This window comes from Notechis scutatus, chromosome Z, assembly GCF_049901735.1.
Source record: "Notechis scutatus isolate UNSWTSFEM ecotype Mainland chromosome Z, rNotScu1.2, whole genome shotgun sequence".
NCBI lineage: Eukaryota > Metazoa > Chordata > Lepidosauria > Squamata > Elapidae > Notechis > Notechis scutatus.
Window position 1 is genome coordinate 25,388,523 of NC_142025.1, and position 25,214 is coordinate 25,413,736.

General features: G+C 36.0%; 1 protein-coding gene and 1 long non-coding RNA gene across 2 annotated transcripts in view; one reads left to right on the forward strand and one right to left on the reverse strand.

Moving 5' to 3' along the window:
* LOC148128791 (uncharacterized) overlaps positions 1–21,863 on the reverse strand; it is a 54,834-nt gene extending 32,971 nt beyond the window's left edge. The window contains exon 1 of the long non-coding RNA XR_015745585.1: positions 21,652–21,863. This is a non-coding gene — a long non-coding RNA (uncharacterized LOC148128791). The remainder of the gene's footprint in view (positions 1–21,651) is intronic.
* Positions 21,864–21,902: 39 nt separating this feature from the next.
* TOP2B (DNA topoisomerase II beta) overlaps positions 21,903–25,214 on the forward strand; it is a 64,500-nt gene continuing 61,188 nt past the window's right edge. The window contains exon 1 of the mRNA XM_026688449.2: positions 21,903–22,811. Coding sequence (XP_026544234.1) covers positions 22,725–22,811 — 87 coding nt within the window. The 5' untranslated portion in view covers positions 21,903–22,724. The remainder of the gene's footprint in view (positions 22,812–25,214) is intronic.

Here is a 25,214-nt window from a genome sequence, read left to right on the forward strand (position 1 = left end):
AACATTCTCAAAGATCCATCTCATCCTGGGAACCCTTTTTTTGAACTATTACCATCTGGCAGATGATACAGAATAATAACAAGGACAAATAGGCTGAAAAACAGCTATCTCAGGGCAGTAGCTCTTTTGAATTATGCTGTATAGTGCAATGTTGGTGTGGTGTCTGGGAGGGGAAAACGAGGGGCAGAGCCAGCTAGTGGTGAGTTCAGCCAACAGGAAGCCACAGTAAGGGGACAAAAGAGGGTTGCCAATATCCGTTGTTTCGGCCCACTTGCGCTGCCACCCCCCACCCTTGTTGCAATAACACCATTACTTCATCCTGGCCATCGAGGGATGCCCTACTTGCACGTTCACCACCTGTAAAGTTGCAAGGTGCACGTACTTCCCTCTATGGCGGTGATTTCCAGCTCCAGCATGAGCTTCCTAGCTGGTCCCATATTCCAGAGCTCTAGTCACAGGACTGGCCCATTGGTCATCCCGGAGCAGCTCTTCCATCCGGGTGCACTATGGACCACCAAAATTTTCTCACAGATCACCAATGATCTATGGATCACCAGTGGTAACTCTGTTCTAGCCCACATTTTTCCAGCTTACCAAGAAGTAGGCTGTGGTCTATTCTGTCAAATGCCTTGCTGAACTTTAAGTATACTATGTCCACAGCATTTCACTGGTCTACTAATTTAATCACTTTGCCAAAGAATGACAAGATTGATTTGATCCATTTTTAAGAAACCTGTGCTGGTTTTTAGTTATAACTTCATTTGGTTCTAGATGTTCGCAGATTTGTTTTTTGATTATCTTTTCCAATATCTTCTCAGATATTAATGTTAGGCTGATTAGTTTGCAGTTTCCTGGGTCTACTTCCCCCCCCCCTTTTGAAGATGGAAACCGCATCAGCTGTTTTCCAATCCTTCAGTAATTCCCCAGTGTTCTAGGATTTTTGAAAGATATGTACAGTGATTCAAGGTTTGCTTGCTCTTTTAGAACTCTGGGATGTAATATGTCAGGTCCCGGTGACTTATATTCATCAATATCAGATAGGCCTTCCCTAACCATTTTTACTTTTCTAAATTTTTACTTCTATCCTTTAGGGTTAGGTTTTTGATAGGTTGGGCTAGTTTCTTTTTGCGAGAACATTAATGCAAAGAATAAGTTAAGTTCTACTTTCTCTCTACTGCCTATTCCTTCCTTGTCATCTCTCTTTAATGAACCTTCTGTTTCCTCAACTTTTTGCTTGTTATTTATTTTTATTTATAGTTATTTTTTTATTATTCTACTGCTCTTGATTCCCTGTACTCTATTGTGCCTATGGTCACCAATGTGGCAAAAGGATGTTTCTCTACCATCCAGCAGGCTCTTGCTCTATTTGATTTCTTTTGTTTTGTAATAGGAGTTATTTTGTAAGTGACCATTCTAAATATAATCTCATTTTTGAAATTGAAACTGAAATACACCAAAATAGCTGACAACCCTAATACATTGAACAATACTGTTCCCATTATTTGATTGCATTGTATTGGAAAAAAAAAAACCACAAAATTTCTATATAAGAGATTTAATACGCAAGGAAAAAGTCAACTAGAATCAGTATTCTGATAGCATTTTATCTCTATGGAATAATTTGAATCTACCAAACATCTCATGAGGATATCTTCAAAAATGTATTTTGAACAATGATTTATTCTATGACATAATTATTAAAAATCCATCAAGTTTCACTGTGGAACATTAATATAAATAGCCTTTGTTTTTCATCCATAAATGATTACTCACCATTTATAATAACATCACTTACATAACCCTTATGTTAGTACAATACCATTATATTATATAGTGATGTAACTGTACTAACATAAGGGTTAAATAATAATTATCTGCAGGTAAATAATTATCTGCAGGTATTTACAGTGATTCAAACATTACACAAAATATATTCATAATCTATTAGGACATATTTAGACTAGATGCAACTTAAGCCAGTTTTGCTAGTTCTTTAGTTCTTTATGATATTTACATAGTTTTATTAACTTATAATATGACAAAAAGAATACAAAAGCAGATATTAATTATAGAGAAATTAGGAAAGGAAAAAGAAGTGGATAGTGGAAAGCAAGGAAAAAAGAAAAAAAGGCACTGACTTCTGACTCCTGTGGTGCAGTAAAATAAGGCATTAAGATCTACGCTCAACTTTTTATTTTTTCATAATAGAAACTAACCATTTCTATCACAACATATCTATCTAGTTCAGGAGTCACCAAACTTGGCAACTTTAAGATTTGTGGACTTCAACTCCCAAAATTGCCCAGCCAGCATGACTAGCTGAGGAATTCTGGGAGTTGAAGTCCACAAATCTTAAAAGTTGCCAAGTTTGGAGACCCCTGATCTAATTGATAAAACCCAAAATCAAAGTTTCATTTTTTTCTACCTCAAGCACTAAGTTTAGAAGTGGTTTCCAAGTCGAAATAAAAGTATTTGTATTTTTTTCTTTAATCAAAGCACTCAATTTAGCCATCTCTGCTAACTCCAACAGTTTTTGTAGCCATTTATCCATTGTGGGAATTGAGGTGACATTCCTTTTACAGCTGTGTGAAAAAGTCCTGCACGCTTTTAGTTTTAAGCTGTATTTACATGTTTAATCCTTTTCACTCATAGAAAGCACGCAAAATTAGTACTTTGATGAAAATTTCTGTAGTCGAATTGAGGTGCATAAATTTTAATAATATAACCACAGTCTTTTAAAGGTTTTGAGTGAGTTTATGTGCTAAAACAAACACAACTTGCATTTTTGAGAATGTTAGGATCGAAAGCAGCCAATCAGCAGCGAGCTTTGGCTGACCAATCAAAATGCACAGAGGCTAAATCTATGAGCCAATCAATGTTGTCATACTCCCTGACTATAAATAGGCATGAAATGCATCAAGAAATTTAATTTAGCTCTGGCTGTGGGCAAGGATGAAGGCTTTTGCTTTCACCAGTACTGAGCAGCGGCATCGCATTATTGTGCTTCATGAAGAGAAATACTCCTGTACAGAAATAGCCAAGAGAGTGAAATGCCATCGCACCACAGTGAGCAGAGTGGTTGAAAAATACTAAATAACTGGTTCAGTTGATGACAGGCTCCGCTCTGGAAGACCAAGAAAGAACAAAACGGCAAGATCGGGCTCTGCAACGCATTTCTATGGCTGACAGGAAGCTCACCTCATCTCAGATTACAAGAATTTGGGGTGAAACATGTAATGTAAAAATGTGCACAAGCACAGTGTGTCGCAGACTGCTTGCCAGAGGGCTCAAAGGCTGCAGGGCTCGAAGTAAACCTTTGCTCACAGATGCTCACCACTCCTCGACGTGCGTGGGCCAAGAAGTATGCCAAGTGGATCAACAAACAGTGGGCTAAGGTCATCTTCAGTGATGAGAGCAATTTCTACTTGACTGGGAATCAGTGCAATAAGCATGTCAGAAGATTTTCAGCTGAAGAATTTAGGCCGTACTGCCTGAATCTATCTGTGAAGCATCCATTGCACATGATGATCTGGGGCTGTATCGCTGCTTCTGGTATTGGTTGGATACAAATCGTGCAAGGAATCATGAATTCCAAGCAGTATGCTGAAGTCCATGCTTCCTTCAGCTCAGCAACTTGTAAGGAAGGACTTTTACTTCCAGGATGACAATGCTCCTTGTCATCGAGCCAAGTCCGTCTAGCAGTGGATGAAGAAGCATGGTGTTCAACTCCTGGATTGGCCAGTTCAGAGCCTGGATTTGAACCCAATTGAGAACTTGTGGGCCAAGATTGGTTACAAAATAAGCAAAAAGCATCTGAAAACCAAGCAGGAGCTGATTGAATCCATTATTGCAGCCTGGCACCACACTGTCACCAAAGATCACGTGCAAAGGCTTATACAGTCTATGCCGAAGCGATGCCGCCTGGTGATAAGCAATAAGGGCTGGCCAATTTCATATTAGTAACCATGTTTGGTTACCTAAACAGTCTTTTTCAGGGCCACAAACAATAAAAATGTTAACAAAACGGCCTTAGTAATTGCAACACGTATACCACTGAGTTGCATCAGTTAATCTGTTTTCATAGTCATGTAAGCATGCATTGTAAGCATGTAAGAAAATTCACAATCCCCATCCAAACAGCACCAAATTGCAAAAAGCTTATGCTTTTCACTTAAAAACCACCAGTATTTATTTAAATATAACAATAAAATATCAAAATCAATGGCCTATCCAAAAATGTCATAAACCGTAAACCGTGCAGGACTTTTTCACTTAGCTGTATGTGCAAAGAGTAATCTTGCTGCTGTCAACAAATATAACATCAGAGTTCTAATTTCCCCCAGTCTTGTTCCATTAAACCCAAAAGAAAAATCTCTGGTTTTCTCTCTATATTCACTTCAAGGATTTCTGTATTAAAATGTGAATCCTACTCCAATATTTTTTACTTTATCACATGTCCACCATAAAAGTCCCTTCTTTACATATACATTTCCAACATTTGTTTGAGCTACCTTTATACATTCTTGACAAAATTATTTGGAGTTAAATACCAATGATACATCATCTTATAGAAATTTTTAACAAAGTTAAACCCATGATTATTTTTATCTAATTGAAATCTTTCAGTTATAAATATGTAAACCAATGACAAACATGACCTTCTTATTCTAGCTCCTCCTTAGATTTGAGGGTAGGGTCCCCTGAGTTAAAAAATATTATTTTACCTTAAGTCCACCAGTTAGGTCTCATCATCATTTCTTTTCTTAAAAAAGCTTCATGTGAGGAAACCCAAAGAGGCACCTTCATGGAAATCCATGTTTTATATTTATTCCAAAAATCTCAAAATAGCACGTCTGACAAAATAATTGTTGAAATCAACATTTACTTTAACTTTATCATACCATAGGTATCCATATCAACCAAATATTAATTCATGGCCTTCTAAGTCCAATAGACTTTTATTCTGAAGGTTCACCCATTCTTTTAACCAGATCAAACATCAGGCATCAAAATACAATTTCAAAATTGGTAGAACCAGAGCCCCTCTTTCCTTAGCATCTTGCTGTATCTAGTCCAGTGGTGGCTAACCTTTTTCGGCTCCCATGCCGAACATTGCGTGCGCTCGTGTGCCAGCACCCAGAAGGCAATGCTTGCTGGGGGGGCCCCACGCCACCTGCGCATGTGCATGTGACTTCCTCTGCACGTCATGCATCTCTGCACATGCACGCACAATTCCCCCATGCACACTGTGCATCTCTGCACATGTCTCCCATGCACCACTGCCTTACGCATGCGTGCCAGATACCTGACAATCAACTGTCAGGTGGCGGAGCATGTGTGCAGGTGCAGTGGGGCTCTTCCAGGCGGCACACATGTCATAGGTTCACCATCACAGATCTAGTCTGTATCTAGTTCTTGATTTTTCCCTTGCCATGTGATGTTTGAAATATCTCTCTGCCATTGTTTAAATGGAATAGCAATTTCAAGTAATGGTAGTGTCTGAAACAGAAAAAAGCATCTTTGATAAAACTTTAATCTTAACTGCAGAGATTCTATCCAATAGTGATAACTGCAATTTATCCCATCTTAATAAGTCTTTTTTAATATCATTCCAGAAAGGTACATAATTGTTTTGGAACAGTTTTGTATTTGTGTTTGTTAACATAACCCCCAAATATTTCATCTTTTTCTCAACCCTAAAACAAGATTTTTTAATCAATATATCCCAGTGTGTGCAGTCATATTCTAAATCAGCATTTTCTGCTTACTTATTTTGAAACCTGCTAAAGTTTTGCTAGTTCTTGATTAGGTTTATACAAAGTTCAGTGGAAAAATGACTCACATCTTTTTCATAGTACTATTCATAGTACATATTATGATTTAAGAAATTACAGTTGCATTAAAGAATGTACATTTGCTTATTCATTGGATTGACTAACACAATTCATGGGTTGGATTAGTAGAGACAATTTGAACAAAATGTTTATAGCATTACATAAGGAAGCATGGCGACAATTTAAAGTTTTCAATTGTGTTTATTTTGCTTTACAATTTAACATTAAGCCTTGTAATAATATATAAGAACTGTTAATTTCTAGCATTTAGAAATATTAAGCATCAAAATTTAGTTTCAAAGCATTCTAAATCAAAGGCAAGATAAGGCCAGACTAATTTCAACTGTTCCAGTTGCTAAACAAATCTTGCTTCAAAATGCAATTAATTTGCCCATCACCTCAGGTCATGAAGGGAATATGATGAGACACGCTCATGAATTTGTGAGAATTTGTGCTCTATTTGTGGGATTATAGCAGCTTTGTACTAGCCAACCACTCAATTCTAAGTTGCCCTGTCAAACCAGTATTACGGTTTTCAGATCTACAAGTTCACAAAGTACTCAGTCACAGCTAGAACTGGATTTTCACACATTCATTAAGATGTCTCATCACATTCCCTTTTCATATTACCATTGAACTGTCTTTGCCTGCAGAACAATAGCTCATTACTAATTGAGCTGCCTCCAACTAAGTCTGGATCAAATGCACGATGGTAACTGCTGAATTTATAATGTACGTATTGATGTTAAACTAAGTCTTACTGAAAAAAAATCATAGAATCATAGACTTGGAAGGGATCACTCACCCATTAGGCGCAACCAACAACTCTGTTTGGGAATTCAAAGTAAAACATCCATATTAGATGGTGGTTAAGCTATGAATACACTCAGTTCATTTGGTATGATCCAAGAAAATAATAAAAATATATTAAATACTGCAGCTTAAAAATATAAAATGGTTACAAGACAAGCCTGAAATAGATAAATACCACAATATTCTGTTTCTTTATTGATTTCTTTAGAAAAGAAATGAGCCTATTCAAGGTATCATGGATCAAGATTTACTTCACCCAGAATCTAAGGCAATGAAGGCTTCAATGGGCCCAAAAGCAAATGCAGCCTAGACCCAAAGTCTCATTTGAATGAGTGTTTAGATATTTGTGTTGCGTATACAAATTTATATTCTAAATTTCCTATTTTCTAGTGTTAAATAAGACAAGTTCTTATTATTTGTTAGGGCCAGGTTATTTGAGGGATCGCCTATCCATAATTCTTTCTTATCTAGTAAGATTGGACAGAGTTGATGCATGTTGGGTCTTTTCAATCAAAACATTCCATCTAGCTGAACACAGGAGACATGTCTTCATTGTCACAGTATCTGCCATCTGATAATGATATCCACCCAGATCTATCGCACTTCCATGCTTGTGGGGGAAAAATCTCTCCCAGGCCTTGAGTCGGAAGTTTGTGGCATCCTGTTGGTGATTTTATTGTTGTTAGAGATGCTTTATCTGGTATTGTTGCTAAGATGCATTGAACTGCCTTTTTATTGTTTTTCTATTCTTATGTGATGACTCGGCACATAAGGCACAAAGGCAACACAGTCACATAAGTAAGAAGAGTCCCTTTAGTACCTCCAATTTTGCTCCCAATGTCCAGGTTACCTTCAGCTGGAGGAAAAAATTCTCCCAAGAACAGTCTTTAAATGGAGGAAATTTAGTCCGAAAACAAAGTACATACAAACTGTAAATAAAAATCCACACAAATCACGCTGCAGTAATTAATTTGACAAGGCAGGAGAAGGAATTACAGACTTGGAAGGCCAGAAAAACATACACAGATGAAAAGAAGCCAGGAACCCAGATAAGCCTCTACAATACCAGATAATTCACAATTTGCTCTCAACAGTTGGCTGTGCGCAACTCCCCTTTTAAAACACAGTGGTGTTCCCAGCTGCAGCTAATGAAGGGAATCAGAGCCCTTTCCTCCTCCATAAGCCACGCAACTCACATTGTTCCCTTCTCCATTCCTCCCTGCATGCCCTAGAATGAAGATGGGGTGGACCTGGGTCTTCCTCCAAATCCCCTCTGCCTTGCTCTACCTCTCCTCTGCTCTGCCCAGCCAGACTTTGGCTTTCACCAGTTTCTTCCATAGCCAACGGAGTTACACTCCTATTCCCTGTCAGTTGCTCAGTTTCCCCCTCGGAATCAGATTCCGACAGGGGCATGACATCTTATTTTTTAAGTAGGCCACCCATATTGGAATTGGGCAGACACTAAATCTCTTGAATAAATATTTATATACTAGTATTAAGATATGAAAATATATCTATGATGAATCATGTTCAATGTAAAATAGATTAAGTAAACTTATTTATTTTACAATGCCCAGCTTACAGTATGTGACTCTGGTTGGTTTACAATAAATAAAAATAAGGATATCAATCACTTCAAACTTAGCAATAAATATAAAACAATAAAATGGCAGCTCTCTGTAATATGTCAATAAAATGTATTTATTTATTCAGTTCCTAGTGCTATCCACAATGACTATGGGAGGCTTATAATTAAAAAAAAATACTATAATAACTATAAAAAATACTATAATTAAAAGTATGAGGAATAAATAGGGTGAATTAGAAATTCAAGTAAATGAAGGTAGATATGATATTGTTGCCATTGAGGAAACTTGGTGAGATGAAGCTCACAAATGGAATATATAGCTAGAAGGATCTAAATTATTTAAAAGAAATAGACCAAATAAAAGAGGAGGTGAAGTTGCAGAAGAAATAACTACATCTCTACAGAAATAGAGCACAAGAATGATGAAAATTATCTTGAATGCATTTGGGTCAACATTAAAGGGGGGCGGGAATGACATTGCCATAAGTCTATATTATAGGCCATCCAACCAAACAGAGGAAATAGATGAAGTGTTTGCTAGTCAGTTAACTAAGGTGTGTAGGAAGCACATCACAATAGTAACTGGGGATTTCAACTACCCTGACATCAACTGGGAGACATACTCTGCACCAGGTGGAAGATCCAACAGGTTCCTAACAAACCTAGCAGACAACTTGTTTCCCAAAAAGTAGAGAATGGAACATATTGGACTTAATTCTCATTAACAGAGATGAAATGATAGGTGTTGAAGCTACAGGAACCTTGGGAGCAAGTGATCATGCAATATTGGAATTCAACATTATGCAAGCACAAGTAGTAGAACAAAGTCAAACTAGAGTCTCGGACTTTAAGAGAGCTAATTTCAATAAACTTTGAGAGCTTCCCTGGATGAGAATCTTCAAGGGGAAAACAACTCAAGAAGCTTGGGAAATTTTGAAAAGTGAGACTATAAAAGTCCAGTCTAGCACAATACCGATAAAGAAGTAAAATAATAGTTCTCAAAAGAAACCAGCATGGCTGCATAAAGAGCTCTCTGACAAATTAAGACAAAAAGGACAAGTATAAAAAGTGGAAAGAGGGGCAAATAACTAAGGCAGAATATCAGCAAATAGCCTGTAAAGATGAACTGAGGAAAATTAAGTGTCAACTCATAAAACATTTTTTTTTAATAAAAGTTTTTATTGATTTTAACGACAAACAAAAACACAAAAAACATAAAACATAACATAAAAAACATCATCATTCTTCATATATTTACAGACAGTGTATCGGTTGGTTTACCACTCCTTTTTGTGCATCCATTTCATAGTCATCATAATAATTATGTTACATAATAACTCATATTATCGATCAACAATTATATATCCTAATATCATTATTAAACAATCATTTGACTATAATTTTACTAATTCATACTTAAGCGAGATAACTGTAATTTAGTTACTTTATTTTATAACAAATCATAAAATCATACCAAGTCTATCTTAATAAAATATTCTAAAAGTGTTATCAAGACCAAGAAAAAATGTATATTCGTTATTTCCTAAATTTCTAACGATTCTATTATTATATTGTATTATCTAACCATTGATAAAAAAGATCCCAAACTTCATAAAATTGTTTATCTTCTTGTTCTCTAATTTCAAATGTCAATCTACTCATTTCAGCACATTCCAATATTCTCTTAATAATTTCTTCCTCTAATGGTATTTTCTCACTCTTCCAATTTTTAGCAAATACAATCCTAGCCGCTGTTAATACATTTACAATCAAATACTTTAAGTTTTTATTATATGTATCAGGTAGGATTCCCAATAAAAAAATCTCTGGCTTCAAATCTATATGTTTCTTTGTCATTTTTTCCAACCATATGCGAATTCTAGTCCAGTATTTCCTGGCCTCCTCACAAGTCCACCACATATGGTAATATGAACCAGGAATCTGATGACATTTCCAGCACTTTTCAAATTTGTTCTTGAACATTCTTGCTATTCTTGTCGGGGAAAAATGCCACCTGTAAAATATCTTGTACAAGTTTTCTTTATATGCTGTTGACATTGTCATTTTATAATTTTGAGACCACAACTTTTGCCATTTCTCTAAGTTAATCCCATATCCAAAATTCTTCCCCCCAGCAATCATCGTTTCTTTAACTTGTTCATCCTCCAATTTAATTTCCAACAAATAATTATATAATTTTTTAATCACTTTTTCATCAGTACCTGTCAAAATCCTATCTAAATCAGTCATTTTGTCATAAAATCCTTCCATTTTGGAATCTTTAAGATACCTTGAATGTATTTGCACATATGAAAACCAATTCATCTTTATACCTTGTTCTTCTAAATTTTGCATCGTTTTAAGTTCACCCTTTTCATCTAGTAATTCCCCATATCTAACTGTTTGTTCCTTCTTATAAATTATAGGATAAGAAAAGGCTTCAATAGTTGATAACCAAACTGGAATTTTCAAATAACATTGTTTCTTAATTTTCTCCCAATTCAACCATAACGATTCCCGTATATAATGCCTTCTAAAATAACCCTGTGATTTAGTTCCCTTATACCATAGAAAAGCATGCCAACCCAATAGTAAATCATGTCCTTCTAATGCCAACAATCTAGTCTTTCTTAACGTTATCCATTCTTTAGCCCACATTAAATTTGCAGCTTGATAATACAACTCCCAATTAGGAAGGCCAAATCCTCCTCTGATTCTAGCATCCTGTAAAAGTTTTAATTTTATTCTCGCTTTCTTACCTTGCCATATATACTTCAACACAATTTTATTTAATTCTTCAAAATAGTCTTTACCTAACCTAATTGGTATTGTTTGAAACAAATATATCATTCTAGGTAAAATATTCATCTTAATTGTTGAAATTCTACCTATCAGTGACAATTGTAGGTTTTCCCATTTTTTCAGATCAGATGCTATCTGCTGTTTAAGTTTAATATAGTTATTCTCTTTCAGTGTAGTACATCTTGACGTCAAATATATCCCCAAATATTTAACTTTATTCGTAATTTGAATTTTCAATAGGTCTGTCAGCTCTTCTCTTTGTCTTAATAACATGTTCTTTGTCAAAATCTTTGTTTTGTCTTTATTTATTTTCAAGCCAGCCATCTCACCATACATCTCTATCTTTTCGAATAGTTTTAAAGCTGTCTCAAGAGGATCTTCCAAAATAAAGACCAAGTCGTCTGCAAAGGCTTGCAATTTGAATTCCTCCTTTTAAACTTCCATTCCTTTTATATTTGTATCCTCTCTAATATTTCTATTTAACACTTCCAAAGTCAATACAAATAACAAAGGAGATAATGGACATCCTTGTCTTGTACCTTTTTTAATATTAATAGAGTCTGTAAGTTCTCCATCTATCATTAATTTTGCCGTTTGCTTATAATATATGGCTTCTATTGCTTGAATAAATTTTCTAGCAAAGCCCATCTGTTCCAATAATAATAGCATAAATCTCCAATTCACGTTATCAAATGCCTTTTGGGCATCTAAGAATATCAAAGCCATTTGTTTTTCAGGATGCGCCTCGTAATATTCCAATGTATCCAGGATTATCCTCATATTGTCTTTAATTTGTCTCTTTGGTAAAAATCCATTCTGATCAGGGTGAATAAAATTATTTAAATATTTTTTAAGCCTCTCTGCCAAGATTGAAGCAAAGATTTTGTAGTCTGCATTCAATAAGGAAATAGGTCTATAGTTCTTAATTTGTAATGGGTCAACCCCTTCTTTTGGGATAAGTGTAATATAAGCTTCTGACCATGTTTTAGGTATTTTCTTATTTACCATAACTTCATTCATGACTTCTAATAGTGGAATACTCAGCGATTCTTGTAGTGTTCTATAAAATTCTGCCGGGAGACCATCTGGTCCTGGTGCTTTTCCATTGTTCTGTCTGTTGAGTGCTTCGGTTAATTCCATCATTGTTATAGCACTTTCTAACATTTCCCCAGTTTCATCAGGTATCTTAGGTAGGTTAGCATTTTGTAAATACTGTTTGATTTTTTCCTCATCAAGATCCTCCTGTTTATATAATTGTCCATAAAAATCTTGAATGATTGCTTTTTTCTCTTTATTACCATAGCATACTTGACCTTGATTGTCTATTAACTGTAATATTTTCCTTGATTCTTTCTCTTTTCTCAATTTATATGCTAACCATCTACCTGGCCTATTTGCATCTTCAAAGTAATTCTGTTTAGCACTTCTAATTTTTTGTGCCAGTTCTTCTTTCTCTGCTTGATCCATTTTATGTTTAATTATGTCCATTTTAAGTCTAATATCTTTTTTTTGTGGCGCTTTTTGTAATTCTTTTTCCAATTTTTTATGGTCATCTTCTAGAGCTTTAATCATTTGCCTCTTCCTAATGTTCTTTTTCTTTGAATAGTCTATTATTAATCCTCTTGCATATGCCTTCATTGTATCCCATACATTCTGTATTGAAGTGTCCTCTTTTTTGTTGACATTGAAGAAGAAGGCCAATTCTTTTTCCATCCATTGTGTAAAGTTTTTTTCCTTTAAAATAGTATTATTTAATGTCCATCTAGATCTTCTTTTTTGTCCTTTCCATTTAATTGTCATTGGATTATGGTCTGCCCATGTACTTGTTTCAATATTTATTTCTTGAATATTAGATAATAATTCCGTTGATGTCCAAATCATATCTATTCTGGACCATGATAAATGTCTTTTGGAATAAAAGGTGTATTGTTGAGTTTTAGCATTTCTTTCTCTCCATATATCTTTAAGATTTAATTCATCTGTCATTTTAAAAAAAGATTTAGGGAGAGTCTTCCTATTTTGTCGTGTTGCTTTTGCTGTATAATCCAATTTATTGTCTACAATTCCATTGAAATCTCCCATCATAAGTATATTAGCGTAGTCCAGTTCAATTATTTTCATGTGTAATTTTTTATAAAATTCTTCTTGTTTATCATTCGGGGCATAAATTGCAACCAAAAGTGTTTTTGTATTATTGTCCACTATTTCAACCATTAATACTCTTCCGTCTTCATCAGTAAAAGTCAATTTTGCTGGAATAGTTTTCTTAATATACAAAACCACTCCTCTTTTCTTACAGTAAGTCAGAGAAGTAAATATTTTCCCTAATTTTGATCGTGCCAGTAGTTGTTCGTGTTGTTTTTTAATGTGTACTTCTTGTAGGCAAATTATATCAAATTTTAGCTTCTCTAATTTGTGAAAGGTTTTTCTTCTTTTAGTAGCTGAATTCAGTCCATTTATATTGATAGAAATCAATTTTTTTTCCTCCATAGTTATACTTTATATTTAGGTCTAACAGCTCTCGTGGATCTTACTTCACGTTGTTCTTTGATCTCCACTTGTCCACCTATTGCACCTTCCTCTTTTCTCATTTCCATTTGATCCTCTTCAGATTCAGTTGAAATGTTCTCTTTTTCTATCTCCATTTCTCTTCTTTCAAAGAATTCCTTGTAGAATGTTTCTGCTTTCTCAATTGAATCAATTCTGTATCTCTGTTCTTGCCACGTAAACATTAATCCTTCTGGAATCAACCATCTATAGTTCACCTCTTTTCCAATAGCCTTTTAGTCAAAAATCGATATTCTCTTCTAATCTCTCTCACTTTTCTAGGTACTTGTTTTAAGACCACAATCTCTTTGTCTTTATACTTCAACACCCTCTCTCTTGCCACTTGTAATATTTGGGTTTTAATAGTTTTTTTGGTGAATCTAACATGAACCTCTCTTGGTAATTGGTTCCTCGTCGCATATCTTGTGAAAACTCGATATATCTCATCTACTCCATCCATCATCTTTTCTTCTGTTATTTCCAAGGCTCCAGCCAAGATTTCAATCATTACTGCAGCCAAATTTTGTCCTTTTTCCTCCTCAATATTTTGAAATCTAAGATAAAATTCTGACCTGTCCATCTCCCACTTCAACATCCCACTTTTTTCTTGTTCAACCGTTGTTAATCTGCTATCGATATTTCCAATTATGTCATCTCTTTGCTTGTCTTTCTCTTCTATTTTTTGGATTCTCTCATCATGATTCACCATCATTTGTTGAACATTTTCAAATTTTTCATCAATCTTCCCAATTCTTTTATCAATACTCTCCATTCTTTGTTCCATGCTCATTTTAAGATCTTGTATTCCTTGCATAACCGTCGTTAAATCCATTTGTGCTTTATATTGCTTTGCCATTATAGAAAGTCGTCCTCCATATGATGGGGAAACAGGAGCAGAAGTTGAAATGCCCGAAGGTAAAATTCTCTTACTCATTCCGTGATTCAGAGTCTTCCGGTTCTTTTAATCCAGTTAATAAGGTGACCAATTATAATCCAATTAGAAAACGGGAAAGCACAAAAAAAAAAAAAAGGCCAATAAGAAGTAAAAAGTCCAAAATTAAAAAAGAAAAATTCTTCAGGTTCTTCAAGACCTTAATCCAATTGTGAAATGCTCAATTATAATTCAAAAGTAAAAATTAAAAATGAAGAGAAAAAAGAGACAAAATAAAGCCAACAATGTAAAATAATAATAATAATAATAATAATAAGCAAAAAGAAGAAGTTCTTCAGGTTCTTCCCACCTTAATCCAATTGAGAGATCTCAAAAATAAAAAATAACCATAAAAATAAGTCAGAAGTAGAGATAAAAAAGCAAAAATCCCAATAAAAAAAGAATAAAAAGGAAAAAATAAATATTCTGAGGCTTCCCCTTTAAAAATAAAATAAAAATGGGGTAAAATAAAAATAAGTATACCAATATTACAAAGTGCTGTGGGGTTGGGGGGGAGGGATAGAACAGTTAATAAAAAATAAAGAATAAAAAGCACCCACTGCCTTTTATTTATCCAAGGCTCTTATTTGGCTTCTCCACACATTTCAAAGCCAAGCTTCAAATATTCAATTAATAATAGAAGTCCCAAAGTGCACCTGTATAAACATCCTCCAGTGCTCTTCCCTCTATCTTATCACTTCCAGTGGCCTTGAGAAAAAAGTTTTTTCCCAGCTCTCAACTTCAAATAAGATATTTTCAAGCCTCTAGTTGGCAGTGTTGCAAAATTTCTTAAAACCACTCCCCCTTCTTTCCCCTTAAAAAAGCCTAAAAAGAACGAAAATATATGTATATATATTTAATTTAAAGAAAAAAAAATACTAAAGGGGGCCTCTATTTTATAAAATATAAACAGTCAAAAAGGAGAAAAAAGAACTAGTAAATATAAAAGAAAAAAACCAGTCTGCTTAACTAGATCACCATAGAAGTTCAATGAAAGAAAAAAAAGGTAAAAGTAAAAAGCCAAGCCTCACTTTGACATTTCTCTTTAAAAATCGCCGCTAAGTCAGTTTTGTCAAGAATCTTACAGATTTCTTCTCATTCTTAGAGTGTCCTTTAGTCCCGAATATTAATATTAAAAAAAAAAAAGTCCTCACCAAGCTGATACACTTTCTCTTGCGATCTCTTCCTTCCGGAGCTGTCCCCCAGCTTCAGCAGCTTAATGGCTGCCTCCCTCGGCCGATGGTAAAAGGGCTTCTTCTGGATCAACCAGGGACCTGCGATGTCCCTGGGATCTACAGAACGCGCCCTTACTATCACCGTCTCTACGGGACGGTTTAGGTCCGTTGGGACCGACCAGGAGCGGGGATATCAGCTGCGATCTCAGAGCCCCGAGATTGCAGCTGTATCGCAGCAACGAGGCTCCGCCTTTGTATACACATTTTATAGTTGACAACAGAAAGAAGGGGGGGAGTGTGGCTCGAGGCTCATGATTTCATTGGAGTAACTGCCAGAATCCTGACACTAAGGCTCACAATAAAAAAGGCTTGCAACAAAAGTAAAAAATAAAAAGGTTTCTTCCAACCTGTGAAAAACAAGAAAAAAAAAGTCAAGGAAACAATTGGTCCATTGCTAGGAGAAAGTGGAAAGGGGACAAGCAACAGGCAGAAAGCAGAACTAACTCATTTTTTGCATCTGCCTTTATAGAAAGGGAAAAACAGTCCAACCTATCAAAAATAGCACCACAAAAAACAGAATAGGAACACAAGTTAAAATAGGGAAGAAAATGGTAAGTGTACACTTATCTACCCTAGACAAGTTCAAATCACCAGAACCAGATGGATTACAACCCAAGATTCTAAAGGAACTGTCAGATGAGATCTCAGAACCATTGAACTATATCTTTCAAAGATCCTGGAGCACTGGGGAACTGCCAGAGGACTGGAAAGGAGCTGACGTAGTTCCCATCTTCAAAAAAGGGGAAAAAATAGATCCAGGAAACTACAGATCTATCAGCCTGACCTCAATACCAGGAAAGATTCTGGAAAATATAATCTAGCAATGAATCAGTGAACACCTAGAAGCAAACAAAGTAATAACCAAAAGCCAACATGGGTTTGTTAAAAACATATCATGTCAGACTAATCTTATTGCATTCTTTGACAAAGTAATAAAATTAGCTGACCAGAGGAATGCTGTCGATATAATTTACTTGGACTTCAGTAAGGCATTTGATAAAGTAGACCATAACCTACTACTAGATAAAGTAGAAAAATGTGAGTTAGTTAGACAGCATCACCACCAGATGGATTTGTAACTGGCTGACCAACCGCACTGAATGTGTAGTCCTCAATGGAACTGCATCTACATGGAGGGAAGCATGCAATGGAGTACCCTTAAGGCTCTGTTTTAGGCCCAGTATTCTTCAACATCTCCATCAATGACTTGAACAAGCGGATAGATGGGGAACTCATCAAATCTGCAGATGACACCAAGCTGGCAGGAATACCCAACACTCCAGAAGATAGGCTTAAGATACTTGACAGACTTGAACATTGGGCGCTATCTAACAAAATGAAATTCAATGGTGAAAAAAGTAAGGTTCTACATTTAGGCAAGAAAAATCAAATGCACAGGTACATTATATGTTCAATAGTAGTAATTGTGACAGGGATCTCATAGTCCTAATGGACAACTATTTAAATATGAGCCAGTAGTGTGCAGCCGCTGCCAAAAAAAGCCAGCACAGTTCTAGGCTGCATAAACAGAGGAATAGAATCAAGATCACGTGAAGTGATTTCTTTTAAATATTTTATTTTACAACAACAAAAAGAAACAAATAAAACCTTTCTGTTCATCAGTGTGTCAATTGGGTACACATTTCTTTGTGCACATAATACCATTATCAGACATATTTTATTTATGTATGTTTATAATCCTTCTAATCAGTATTTCATATCACATATATCAATTATTATATTAGCCTTAACATTATATTTATTGATTTTCAATAACATATTTCACATTCATTTTCTTACGTGATCACGTGAAGTGTTAATACCACTTTATAATGCCTTGGTAAAGCCACACTTGGAATACTGCATTCAGTTTTGGTGGCTACAATGTAAAAAAGATGTTGAGACTTTAGAAAGAATGCAGAGAAGAGCAATAAAGATGATTAGCGGACTGGAAGCTAAAACATGAATGGTTGCAGGAACTGGGAATGTCTAGTTTAATGAAAAGAAGGACTAGGGGAAACATGATAGCAGTGTTCCAATATCTCAGGGGCTGTCACAAAGAAGAGGGAGTCAAGCTATTATCCAAAGCACCTGAGGGCAGGACAAGAACAATGGGTGGAAACTAATTAAGGAGAGAAGCAACTTAGAACTAAGGAGAAATTTCCTGACAGTGAGAACAATTAATCAGTGGAACAACTTGCTTTTAGAAGTTGTGAATGCTCCAACACTGGAAATTTTTTAAAAAATGTTGGATAACCATTGTTTGAAGTGGCGTAGGGTTTCCTGCCTAGGCAGGGAGTTGGGCTAGAAGACCTCCACGGTCCCTTCCAACTCTGTTATTCTATTATATTCTAAAATTAAAAAAAACATTTTAAATAATAAAAATATTTGAATTATTTTGGATATTTTATTGTTTTAAAATGTTATATTCAATAGCTGAGATACTTGGCCAATTAAAAATAAAGCCAGGAAACATATTTAGTGTCCCAGATTCAGGAACACAATCAGAAATTGAAGGACATTAGGGTTTAGGGAAAATCCAATCTTGGAGGGCAGAATATTCTACAGAGCATGTACTGGTGCAGAAAATCTTCAAAATATCCAATTAAATAATATCCCAACTGCCTCTTTAAAAAATCATCTGTTTTTGATGGAGTTTTTCCTATTATTCATATTTTTTTTTTAAACATGGCTGTTATCAAGAATAAGTAAATATTTCTGCATCAATCAGTTTTTCTAGTAAAAAGCTTTAAAATTGCAAATGTTTGAAAATGCTCTCTACTATTTTTTCTTTCTATATGAAGCAGGTGAAATGATTTACATTAGAACTAATTACAAGTAGCCCTCGACTTACAACTGCAATTTAGCCCAACATTTCCGTTGTTAAGCAAGGCAGTTGTGAGTTTTGCATGAGTTTACTTTTTTTTGTCACAGTTGTTAAAAGAATCACTGCAGTTGTTAAGTGAATTGTGCATTTGTTAAGCAAATCTGGTTTTTCCTCATTGACTTTGCTTGTTGAAAGCCAGCTGAGGTTACAAATGGTGATCACATGACTCAGTACAGTGCAACTATCATAAATATTTGCCAAACACCCAATTTTTCAACATGTGATCTTGGGAATGTTGCAACAGCTGTAAGTTAAAACCTATAAGTCAGTTTTTTTCAGTGCTATTATACATTCAAATAATCATGATATACAAATTTATATAAGAGTCATATAAATGTACTTCACTTGCAATTGTCTCTGGTCACTTTGTGGACAATGGCAAAGCATCAGTTGGTTTGGAAAAGCAGTAGAAAAAGCCTAGGATTTAAAGTATATAACATAAATTTAGGAAGGGATTGCTATGAACTCAACAGGCCAATTTTCTACCTATGTTAGATTGTGAAATGTATTCTGTTAGCTAGTTACAGAATAGAAGATACTGTTTCCAAAAAGTTTGGATTTATTATGCCTAGAAGCAGACACAATGTTTTGCCATTGGCAATGCTGATAGAACTGAAGAGAATTTATCCACATAAAGTATAGCTGATTTTTGTTTAGGTTATCAGGACTAGAATTCAGGATCATCCACTTCCAGCTCACTGCCTTAAACCACCATATTGATTTAGCTCTCATTATAGCTTTATCTTCTTTTTAATGACCCATTTTACATGGCAGTTATCACCTTTGTATGCACACATGCCTTTAAGTCAGTACTGACTCTTGACACCTACCCTAATCCTGTAGTTTTCTTGGCAAGATTTCAGAAGTGGTTTGCCAATGCCTGCTTTTTAGGACTAGCTAGAAAGACACAGACCAACCGTTGTTTTGTGTACGACAGGACTAGATGACAGGACTCACAGTCTTCTAGCTTTTAGCCTGTCTTCATCATTACACCAAATGTCATAACAGCTGCTGATCTCCAAAAAGGTATTATTCTGTTCAGCTCCAAAGAAAGTTGCATTTTAAATGTTTTTAGAATCTGCACAAGCTGTGGAGGCTAAAGTCAATATTTAGAGGCAAAATTCAACATTTATAATTGACTATACAATCTTTAAAGGATTACATTCCCAACTTGCTGGTGTATTAATAGTTCTAATTGTAGGTAATGTTAATGTGATTGGTTATATTTTAAGAATATAAAATGCTAATCCAGTGTTCTGCATAACAATCAAGCACAGGTACAGATAGGCCTGAAACAGCAATATTGATATTATACAGATAGTCTGACTTACAACAGTTGCTTTAGTGACTGTTCAAAGTTACAATGGCACTAAAAAATAACTTATGACCATTTTTATAGTTACGACCTTGCAGTCTCCCCATGATCATATGATCAAAATTCAGATACTTGGTGACTGGTTCATATTTATGACCACTGCTGTGTTCCAAGGTCATGTGATCCCATTTTATGAACTGATAAGCAATTTATCTACTGCAGTGATTAACTTAATAATTGGAGAAAGAAAGTCATAAAATGGGACAAAACTCACTTAACAAACATCTCACTTAACAGAAATGTTGGGTTCCATTGTGGTTGTAAGTTGAGAACTACCTGTATTTCAGTATTATATATTTTATAATGAAATATGGTTAATAAACTTCAGCTAGGAGGTAGCATGCATGTTAACGAAAGGAAGAGTAACAGGAGACAGCTGGCATGCCTGGAGAGATGGCTCTGCATGCCACTTCTGGCAAGTGTGGCGTAGGTTTGCCATCACAGTCATAGGGAGTAATTTAATATATCCTATTGAATTCTCCAAGGAAAGAAAGATTTGGATAATCATATATTATTTACTTCTAAGTAAACTTCTGTTTTACAAATTGCTGTTTAAGTTTAATTCTAGATAATGGAAAGCCAAATGGGTCGCTAAATGCCCAGTTATAGGAATACATATAAATGACCCCACAAAAAAGGTGCTAGGCTTTGAACTACACCAATGGACAATCTTTAAGCAGGGGTTAAAGATTGTCTCAAACTCAAGGCTCGTTTGCCGGATTCAGCCCATGGTGTGCTTAGATCTGACTTGTGGGGCCACCCTGGAAACAGTGAAGGACCAGCTCACAGTGCCTCTGCCAGCAAACACTTTCCAGTTCTGTTTTCACTGGTAGAGGGTTGCAGGAGGCGATCACAATCGGGATTAGAGCATGAGAGCTTGTTTTTGCTAAGAGTGCTCAGTTTGCCAGGACTCTAAATGGGACATAGTATGCTCCCATCAGTATGGCTGTAGACTTCCACATCAAACTAGATCACATCATGACTGGCTGTAAAATGAGTACCTATACCAGTTGAGTGGTTGGTTTTTTTAATATAAACTATGCTGTGCTTCAATGGCTAAATGACCTAGGCATTAATATTTGAACATATATCTTTTTAATACTTATATTTTATTGGGTTCTACTAATCTCGTTGAAATGTTAATTTATATTGCTAATCCATGTATGATACGTCATACCCTAAATAATGTGGACTTTTACTTAATGTAAATTACTATGAACAGAAAATTATTCTAAAATTTGAATAACCAAAAAATACGTCATCTTTTTATATGAGAAAATATCTTATTTGGGTAAAACTGGCAATAAAAGTGATAGTAATTAAGCATGTAAGTATTCGTCGCATACTTGAAAATTTGGAGAAATCAACTGTTTTAGATTGTGTTTTAGCGTATTTACCAACATCCCATTAAACTTTAATGGTTGTTAGTCTCTCAAGGTTACTAATGAAATGAGGTTACAATTTTAATACAATTTTAAGGCACATTATTCAGCCTATTTAAATTGGGCTTAAATATGTTTATCAGAAAATATCAGTAAGATTTTATTTCTATAAACAGTATTTTTTCAAATAATCAAACAGCACTTAGAGTATCCAAAATCAAGAACAACAAAGCGATTTTAATTTAGGCACTGCTAACCGTCTACGTCTGAAAGAACCAACGTGGCCTGAACTTCGAAACTGAAGAATTTTCTTTCTGTTTCTCTTTTAACTCAGCAACATATCCTCAATTCCTGAAATCCTCATTCCAAAAGAGTTCTCTCGTTGCCATCCGTGGTCATGTAGATCTGCCTTCAGAATGGCTTTTTCGGGGTTGGTGGAAGATGAGATCTGCGCGGCTGTCATTTGATTATAATTGGCTGATGGCGGCCTGTCGGGGTGGGGAATGGAGCATTCGGAGGTTGCGGTAGCTGTGCCGGACGGGGGCAGTGCAGTTATTGTCTGAAGATAGGGCTTTTCCGCGGGCGGAAAAATCGGTCGGAGGTTTGCCAGGCCGTTTTTTAATTCGGCCTCTTGGCAGTTTGGATCCCACTTCGAAGAAAAAAGGTGGCCCACACCTCCGCAGTTACGCAGAAGATTCCAAGCTGGCCTATCTGCTACGCCGCCGCCCAACGTTGGTGTCAGGAACGTCATCGGAAGACTTCCCCTCCCCCATCTGCGGATTTCTCTGGGCCCTCGCCTGCTGATTTCTAGTCGTTCTTTTCAACCGCCGAACGGTTTTTATTTATCGGTATTTAAAAGACAAAGCTCTGTCTAAAATATTAAATAAATACTTGTGATCTGAAACGCAGAATAGAGAAACAGAGGAAGCAGTGCTGTTGCCACCGTTCTATACAGCGCCTGAGGGGAGTTGTATAGGGGCGCGTGCACGGTGAAACGTGTGGTGGGGGGTGTTGTACTAGCTCACGCCTCTTAGGTGCGCGAAGCTAAGTTAGGGGCTGTGGGGGAAGGAGGGTGGGCACACATTCGCACGAGACGGAACATTGGGTTCCGTGTCTCTCTTGTGTTGTGTGTAGGCGCGCGCGCGACCTGGGTGTGAAGAATCTCTGTGGATCACCTCCCGCCCCCCGAAACTGCGGTGCAGGAAACGAGGGTGTGAGTGTAGCTGTAGCCCAAGTCCGGTTCTGGGTGGCTTTTTTTCCCCTCCCTCCCACCGCCCCCTTTTTAGACCTTTATATTTATAACTATTTATACTGAAACGACTATAAAATAATGGCAAAATCAGGAGGCGGCGGCGGCGGCGGCGGAAATGGCAGTGGTGGAGGAGCCGGCGGCGGCAGCGGAGGTCTAACCTGGGTGGTAAGTTGCCTGGCATTCTTTCCCTATTTCTTTCTCCCTTTCCCGCTGTTGATGCTTTCCTAACAGTCCAGACCGAAACGAGAGGTGGAAGGCCCCAAGGGAATAATGGAGGAGCAAAGATGCTTATTAGGATGGAGGTGCGGGAAGACAATTCGAAGAATTGGGGCAGGGGACGATTATTCCGGCCCGCGAAAGGGATGGGAGGCAACGGGAATGTGGATTTGATGGCATGGGGGAGCTGACATGTTTGGTTTGGGCCTGCAGGATTTGCTGCTTCAGCGAAGGTTCATCCACATATTTAGCAGGAGGGCCTTGTATTCGTATTCATGCCGTTAAATTACACATCTCTTTCACTGAATTTCGTTTGAGAAGACCTATTTGCCTCTTCCTGGTTTCCCAGACTGTAAAATTCTTCGATTTGTTTAGCTTTAGACCAAGGAAGAAGCTTTCTGAACAATAATTTCACTTATATGAAAACCAGTCCAGTTTCTACATTTACATGTGTTTTTAAGTTTTCTCCTATCATAAAATAATGAAACGATAGCCTTTTCAATCTTAGATCTTAGAGTAGAATAAAATAGAGTTAGTTGGGGGAGAGTATTTAAGGTGCAGTATAAGAGAAAATTAGACTGGGTATTTAGGATTACAGATGTTATTTTAGGCTAATTAAGAGTAATCATTTTTTCTTGAAAGATTGGGGTTGGGGAGAGAGACAATAGAATGGATACTTCTTAATTTCTGTAATTTCTTTAGCCTATTACTAACTTCTATTTCTCTTGTTCCACAGAAAGTTCAAACAGGGTCACTTCCTTATTGTAACTGACCATAAAAAAGGCAACATAGCTCAACAATAGCAAAGCAGTTCATGTGTTTATCAAAAGGGCTTGCTGCTATTCTACAGATGCATGAACCAATAGAATGCTAGAACTTGAAGTGGTGCTGGAAAAAATATTTAAAATCTACTTTTCATGTTAATGTTGCTGTTTCTTTGTAAAACTAATAAAGTCACATGTCTTTTGTGTTGAAGAATGTGTTTTTACAGAAGCAGCTGCATCTTAAAAGTAAAGGATACTGAGACTACAGTCTTATAAATTAAGATTGTGTCAGCATTGGACTGATAGAAAAATCATGTATTACCTACAAAGTTCATTCTTTTGCTTTTCATACAAAAGTGATTTACATTTGCAAAGTTGCAGAAGGGGCAATAAAATGGATTCTATAAGTGGGCCTGTACCTTGGGAAATGCATTAACCTGTTGTTTTTTTATGACAGTAAAGGCCATGTTCTCATAAGCAAACCAACGTTTTTTTAAAATAACAGATTACAAACATGTTGTAGGTTAAGTTACAAGTGAATGATTCCAGCTTACTCTTCAGAGTAGCAATGATTCAGAAGTATTTTGATAGTTTTCTTAATTGTCTTCTTTAAGAAATATTTTAAAGTGCAGTTTTAAGTATAGATCAGGAATGTCCAATCCAGGGCCCATAGGCTGCATGTGGTGCTTGACAGCTAATAATGCAGCCTCACAAGATTATGAACTTTTAATGTTATTATTTGATTTATATACAGTTATATATTTTAGAGGTAGCCCAAGGCATTCCTCTTCACTCAGTGTAGCCCAGGCAAGCCCATTAATGAACCTTGTTGAACAATCACTTATTCATTGGAAGTTGTGACAGTGCTGAAGGAATGGGACTTCTGATTGCTCTTTGTAGTTGGGACCATCATAATGTCCCTGAGATCATGTGATTCCAGTTCATACCTGGTAGTCACCTTATACTGTTGCAGTGTCTCATAGTCATGAGATCACTGATTGTAACCTTTTACAACTTGCAAACTTCAATACCATCTTCCAACAAGCAAACTCAATGGAGAAGCCAGTAAGACATCACAAATGGTGATCACATGACTTCACTGGATTTGTCTAACTGGCAAGTGAGACTGCCACAACTGCCATTTAAGTTACTGCAATCACATGACATTGCTCTTTACAACTGTTGCTTAGCAGTCGAGTTGTCAGTCCAATCCCCATTATTAAGTAAAAACTACCTGTATACTGTTTGAGATGGTACAGTATGTAAATGTGAGCTTTTCCTGTATGTTCTAAAACCTGTCTAAACAAAACATTTAGAATAGATACTCTGGCTAGATTTATTTATTTATTTAATCGAATTTATATCTTTCTGGAATTGTAGGCTCAGCAGCTCACAAAAAGATAATGACATCATCATAAGTAATAATGTATTACCTACAAACCTCAAAAATAACTTACTGTGAACATTAAATACCCTAAAAAAGGCTCCAGCTTTTTTTGGAAAGTGGAAAATGTTGCAGTCAATCAAATTTCAGCAATGAAATACTTCATTTTTAAACAACTAGGCATGAAATATGCACACATATATC